Consider the following 6,642-nt stretch of genomic DNA (forward strand, 5'->3'; position numbering starts at 1 on the left):
GGGGTGCCGAGCCGGCGGCGGGGCCCTCCCGCTGGCTACCCACGCACGTCCAGGTGACGGTGCTGCGGGCCCGCGGGCTGCGGGGCAAGAGCTCTGGCGCGGGCAGCACCAGCGACGCTTACACGGTGATCCAGGTGGGCCGCGAGAAGTACAGCACGTCGGTGGTGGAGAAGACGCCAGGATGTCCCGAGTGGCGCGAGGAGTGCTCCTTCGAGCTGCCGCCCGGCGCCCTGGACGGCCTGCTACGGGCGCAGGAGGCCGATGCGGGCCCGGCGCCCTGGGCCGCGGGCTCAGCCGCCGCCTGCCAGCTGGTGCTCACCACCATGCACCGTTCGCTCATCGGCGTCGACAAATTCCTGGGCCAGGCCACGGTGGCGCTGGATGAGGTCTTCGGCGCAGGCCGCGCCCAGCACACTCAGTGAGTGCCGGGCGCGGGGGAGCGGAAACGGTTAAAGGCCTCGCGGGGCGGGGCTGGGGGACGCAGGACCCCACACCTTGGCCCGGGCGGTGCGCCCTTTTGCCTGGCACTCAAGGGCGTAAACAGACAAGTTGGTTCTTCACATATAGGGTCTCCTTCCGGCCCCCAAGTGTGCTCTGGGCTGTGTTTGGTTGCTGGCAGATCTTTGGGAGGCCTGGGGGGTTGAGAATGGTGGTCTACTGTTAGGAGTAGATTGTCAAGTGAAGTTAGGAGTGGGATCCAGAGACTCTTGGGCTGTGGGAACCTCAAGAAGGAAGATCTGGGGCCCATTCCTGGGGCCTCTGGGCCTGCCCCACTTTCTTCGAAGGGGAGGGTAACTGCCTGCGGACGCCTGTTCCACACCAGGCCCGCAGGGAAGTGGAGAGGCGCTGCCTCGCCCTGTGAGAGGAGGGCAGCGATTGAACGGAGGCGCCACACCAGATCTAGAGGCTGTAGAGGGCATCTGCTGCTTCCTGGCACTCGGATGCCCTCTGCTGCTTAGAGACGCCCCAAAACCTCCTCTTCAGTGTCCCTGATCAGGAAACAGGAGGACCTCTAAGAAGGAAACGCATTAGTTAGGTAGGCTTCAGGTGTCCTGCCTGAGGTGGAGGCAGCATGTGCTTAAGGCATAGCAGGAGATGGTCTCCCAGTCGCTTATACCTAGAAAGGCCAATGAGTTATTATTTTTTTCTTTAATCATTTATTTTGGCAGCATTTAACTTTCCCTGTGTTAAGATCAAGGCTTCAGACTTGGAGCCTCATTTCCTGTTTTGGGCTTGGGCAGGATCTGGAAGCCTGTCTCCAGGCCTGACAACCAGCCGTGGGTCTCTCACTTAGTTAACTGGGGTGATGCCACCCATAGGTCCCATGACCCCTGGATGGGGAGTGTAAGGGTTTGGGGGTCAGGGGTCCCATGGCTCCTGGATGAGGAGGGTAAGGGGTTGGGACAGGTGCTGGAAAGGTTTGCCCAAGTGAAATGGCATCCAACTGAGTCAATCTAGGAAGGCTTGCTGGAGAAGGATTGAGCCTGGTACAGACCCAGATGAAAGCAGGATTTGGACAGAAAAGATCTGACCTTGAACGCTTTAAAAACATGGGTACAGAAGGGCTTCATGGCTCGTTGTGGCTTTGGTGGGAAACCAGTTAGCACAGGGCGGGTTTGGGGAGGGCTGTGACCTAGCTCCCTCTCTCCCTCCCCTGGCCTCGCCTTCCCTCCTGACTTGCTGTTTGGTTGCTGGCTGTGGGATCATGTGGTATAGTTTGGCCCTCCTTTTGTTTTTTCCCTCCCCCTTTCTGTCCTCTCCCCCCAGCCTGGCTCAGGGAGCCCAAGGGGGTGGGGTGGGGCAGAAAGCTCTTCTTTGGCTCTCTTAGCCCTTTCTTTTCCTGGAGAGGCTCCTGCCCCCAAATTAATTCCACCCCTTTCTTTCCTGGTCCTTCAATCTCCACCTCTCAGCTAATCTGACCAGACTGGTAGATAACACATCCCGGGCTGAGGAGAGGGGGGTGTTGAATCCTAGAGGGGTGACTAAGAGCACAGACACAACGTCTCTAGGCTTGTGGGGAGGGGCTTCTGTGAGGTCAGTGACTTGCGGGGGGTGGAGGGGGTTGGGGAGGGGCTTTGATTTTTTTCAGTTCCTGCTCTTGCTTTCTTCTTGGCCTCTGGGTCTTAACTGAGCTGTCCCTGTCTTTCGGCCCGCATGCACCTGTTTTCAGCCAAGGACAGTCCCTCTTGGAGAACTGGACTTACTACCCCTTGATCTCAGTGGGAGCTTTAATTTACTTTAGAGAAGTCATCTTTTCCACAGGATCTTTCCACACCCACCTGGCTGCCTTTCCTGTGATGCATTGACCTAAGTTATTTATAGAACTTGGAGGGGGCAGGAGGAGGGGACTTATGGGCAGCAGAAATGCCTGTGAAATCAGCCCAATCTTTTAGTTTATGGGACCAAACAGCATGCCCATTGACAGAGGGTGAGGGCTGCTACCCCCGCTCTAGTTTGCACCTTCCACCACTGGCTCTAATGGCCACTCTTCATGGCCTTTCCTGGAGCACCTTGGCGTGAACTGCTAAGACAGTGAGTCTGCACATTTTCCAGTGGGGAGAGGATTGGGGTGTGCCCTCCTCAGCTCTGGATAATGGTGGCAAAGAACTCCAGGAACCAGCTGTGGTGCTCTTAAGGAGAGCAGATGGCCCTGGGTTGCCCAGACAGCACTTGACTAGGGAAAAGCAGTCTCAAGCTTAAGAGGAGGGGCCTGTGGAGTTGCAGATTCCCTTCCCAAACCTGCCACCTTGTGGCCAGTCAAGTAAACTCTTGGTGCCTCAGTATTTTCATCTGTAAAATGGGCTAATTCATATCTTGACAGGGTTGATATAAGAGATGAAATGAGCACCTAGTTCCTGGACGTGTTTGGTGGTCAGTGAACAGCAGTGATGGTGGAGAGAGGTTTTGGTAGCCTGGTAGCTATGATCTGGGAGATGTCCCCTGTCTTAGAGGAGCCTCTCACGTGACAGGAGGAGATAATACAGAACTTAGCACCTTGGAAGTGTTGACTTCCCTGGTGGCTCAGACGGTAAAGCGTCTGTCTACAATGCGGGAGACCTGGGTTTGATCCCTGGGTTGGGAAGATGCCCTGGAGAAGGAAATGGCAGTCCACTCCAGGACTATTGCCTGGAAAATCCCATGGACAGAGGAGCCTGGTAGGCTACAGCCCATGGGCTCGCAAAGAGTTGGACACGACTGAGCAACTTCACTTTCTTTCACTTTAGCACCTGGGGAAGCCCCAGCACTGTGGTGGCAGGGTACTCACAGAAGTATGAGAGCTCCTGATGAAATGACCTGGCCCTTCCCAGCCCTCCACCATTCTCTTTGCTGCTGGAGTTTTGAGAATTGGGCTAGTCTTGGGAGCCCTTTGCAGTTCTAGAGCCACGCTCAGATCAGCCTTAGATCTCTGCAGCCATCTTTCTTGGCAGGGCAGCAGCAACATGAAAACTGGGATTTCCCAGTTCTATCACTTATTAGCAGGCAAGTTACTTAACCTGTTTCTTCAATTCTGAAAAGGTCATGTGTGATAACAGTCATAGAATTGTACAAGTTAAATACAGTGGTGTCTCTAAAAGTCTTATTATTGTCCTAGAGACATAGCAAGCTTTCAAGATGTTCGTGTTGGGTTATTCCCAGGGCCCTCCTTGTGTGATAGTAATGATGATGAGGGCAAGGGTACTAGATACCTCAACAGTCCCCGAAGCTGCTTTGTCAGTGGGATGCTATTTGAGGTGAGGGATTTCACCGGAGGCTTCCAGTTGATTAAAAAGAAAATTGTCGAAACAAACTATAACCCTTTCCCTTCAGTAAAACCATTCATGGTTCACTGTGGGTCTGAAAATCCCAAGAGATGCCTCTTCTTTGGCCACTCCAAGCAGCTTGCAGGATCTTAGTTCTCCAACAAGGGGTCGAACCCAGGCCCCTGCAGTGAAAAGCACCAAGTCCTAACCACTGGACTTGCAGGAAGTTCCTGCTTTAGCTTCTTTAGATGTGTCCTTTCTGGTTTGTACCTCAGTGCCATCCGTGATACTCCCCAGTGGGTACTTGTGTGCAGAAAAATGGTCCCTTCCTTAAAAGAAACCCCTTCCTGGGCCTGTTGGACAGAGGGTTACAGTCTGGCTCCTTGGAAACGCCACATCTGTGGCCTCGATTTGGGTTAAAATGGGACCATGGACAGGCTGCAGCTGTGGCCCTCTAAGTGGCTCCATCAGCCCTGGTTAGACCTGTCTCATTGATCTTATGAGGGCCTCAGGGGGGCCTGTGGCTGTGGAGGACTTAGGTTGGAGACCTGAGCCTTCTGCCTGGCTGGCGATGGTGGCCTGAAACCTCCTCGAGGAGGGTTTTGGGCACTGGGAGAGGCACCTGAAGCCAGTGTAGCCTGCTGGTCTAAGGTGACATGGTCTTTGAGGGCTTCCACCTGTCCCCTAGCCTCCTGATGGACTGCATGTTCCTCTTGTAGACAGATGGTGCAGGACCCACAGCCTCATCCCCGATGGTTTCCAGCTGTGACTGCTCCTCTGGAAGCAGCTGAGGCCATGAGGGTCCTTGGCCCTGGCTCCTGCTCCAGCCTCAGACCTGGCCGCTGGGGAAGTCTGCTTGGCTGCTGGGAAGGGTGTGGCTGTTCTTAAAAGCAGTAGTTAGGACTTGGGGAGGCTGCATTCCTGAGTTATGGGGCAGTTTTTATTTGGGGTTGCTTGAGCAGCAGCGTCTGGGGGTGTGGGGAGGGGTGGAAGTGACTCTCCCGTCAGACTGGCAAGCACAGCAGCTTCCCTTCCCTCCGCAGCTGGCCCTGTCCTCCCCTCCCTGCTGGCAGCCGGGGACAGACGCGACTCAGCAGAGCTCCATACGGGCGACCTTGAGGGCTGTGCCTTTCTTCTGATGGGGCTGCCTGCTCTCTTTATTGCTGCCGCCCCGGTGCTGTGACATACTCACCAGCAACAGCGACACTGAAAGGCTCATCTGGCCTCGTCCAGGTGTTTCCCCTGCCATTCCCACCCTGCGCAGGGACAGAAGATTAACACAATGACAGGAGCTCTGTGTGTTCTCTGGGAGTCTGTACCTTATTTTTTTTTCCTGCTCAGGGCTGTCTTCTGCAAACTGGTGTGGTCGTGAAGAAGCCTTGCCCTTTCTCATGGCCAAGTAATAGGGATAAGTCCATGGAGTGGGTCCTTTCTGCACCTGGCACTTCTGTCAAGGAGGAGTCTGATGGCTTTGTTCTGACTGAGCTGGCCTGTGGGGCTGGGCCCAGGTCTCCTCAGTGAGCATAATAAGCTAGTTTAGCTCCCAGGAGATAGTGCTGGTGGTGTGGGGGAGGAGGGGTGTTGTCAGGGGCCACCTTGACCTTCAGTTGACCCCAGGGGTGGGAAATGGAAACACTGACCTTGACAGTGGACTTCTAATGTCAGAGCTGTCAGAGTGCTTAGACATGTGGAAATGGAGGCTGGGAGGGCAAGTGGCAGGCTCTCAGCTATGTAGCAATTAGGAAGGGTGGGGCTCTGTGGTTTCTCTTAGGCCCTGGCAGCTTGAAGGGCTGAAGGATTTGGGGTAAAGAAGAGATGGCACTTGGGGCCCTGAGTGCATCCCAAGGTTTCTGTGGAAGTGCCAGAGGGGTTTTAGGGAGATGGGGACATTTCCACTGGGATAGGGAAGGGGGCCTTGGGACTTCTCTGAGACGCTGAGGAACAGTCTAATCCACAGGCCTTTCTGCCTGGGCAGAGGCCAGGGGAGGCCACTGGTTGGGCGGGGAGTTGAAAGGAGGGGAGCACATGGACACCCCAGCCTGCATGTTCAGAGAGTGCAGTCTTATTAGGAGGATAGACCCCACATTTGGAGGAAGGGCCATGGCCACGTGCTGTGTTTTGGGGTCTAGCCAGGAAACACTGGAGATTTCAGAGCAGACAGAATCCCTGGGCTCAGCTGTGGTCAGGGACGGCCTCCTGGAGGAGGAGGTACCCCAGACCTGTCAGGCTGGCCATCAGGGATCCCGTTTGCCACCCAACTTGCTCTGAGTTCCCATACAGACCGCACGTAGCACTCGTTTTTGGAGAAATGTCATTGCCTCATTTGTCTAGTGTATCATTGATTATGTCCTGCTTAGGTGCTGACGCTGTCCTGAGGATTTGTCTTCCATCAGCTTATAACAACCTCTTGAGGTGTAGCTATTGTTACTGTGTTTAACAAGTGAGGAAACTGAGACGCAGAGAGGTGAAGTGACTTTTCTAAAGGTACTTAGTACACGGCCGTCAGGCTTGTACCCAGACAGTCTGGCTCCAGATTCTGTGCTCTTCAGCACCATGCTGCACCATCCGTCTGAGTCTTCCCTTATGTCTCCCAGCATTCAGCTTTGCATGGAACCTGGTGTTCAGCAGCTGCCCTCCTTAGGGTTCATCTCTCCTCCCCAAAGTCCATCTCTGTAGTCAGGCTTGGAGGCTCTGGAAGCATGACCTTCTCCTGTGTGAGGCCTTGACTGGCTGGGATATGTGCATTTAGTCTGCAGCTCCGTGTCTAGTCATATCTTTCTCAGGAGATGGGGGTGTTGCCTGGTCGTTTGGGGAAGAGGGTATCACTGCCACTACACTATCTCATACGAGTGAGGGAGGGGCTGGAAAGCTCTGCCTCGGCCCCAGACACCCCCACCCCCCC

At 54.9% G+C, this 6,642-nt stretch overlaps 1 protein-coding gene across 1 annotated transcript in view; it reads left to right on the top strand.

The window, feature by feature from the left end:
* Positions 1–2: 2 nt before the first annotated feature.
* RAB11FIP5 (RAB11 family interacting protein 5 (class I)) overlaps positions 3–6,642 on the top strand; it is a gene marked incomplete at its 5' end in the record, with an annotated part of 43,802 nt that continues 37,162 nt past the window's right edge. Inside the window, one exon of the mRNA XM_010829878.1 lies at positions 3–418. Coding sequence (XP_010828180.1) covers positions 3–418 — 416 coding nt within the window. The remainder of the gene's footprint in view (positions 419–6,642) is intronic.

Source organism: Bison bison, unplaced genomic scaffold, assembly GCF_000754665.1.
Source record: "Bison bison bison isolate TAMUID 2011002044 unplaced genomic scaffold, Bison_UMD1.0 scf7180017864508, whole genome shotgun sequence".
Classification (NCBI taxonomy): domain Eukaryota; kingdom Metazoa; phylum Chordata; class Mammalia; order Artiodactyla; family Bovidae; genus Bison; species Bison bison.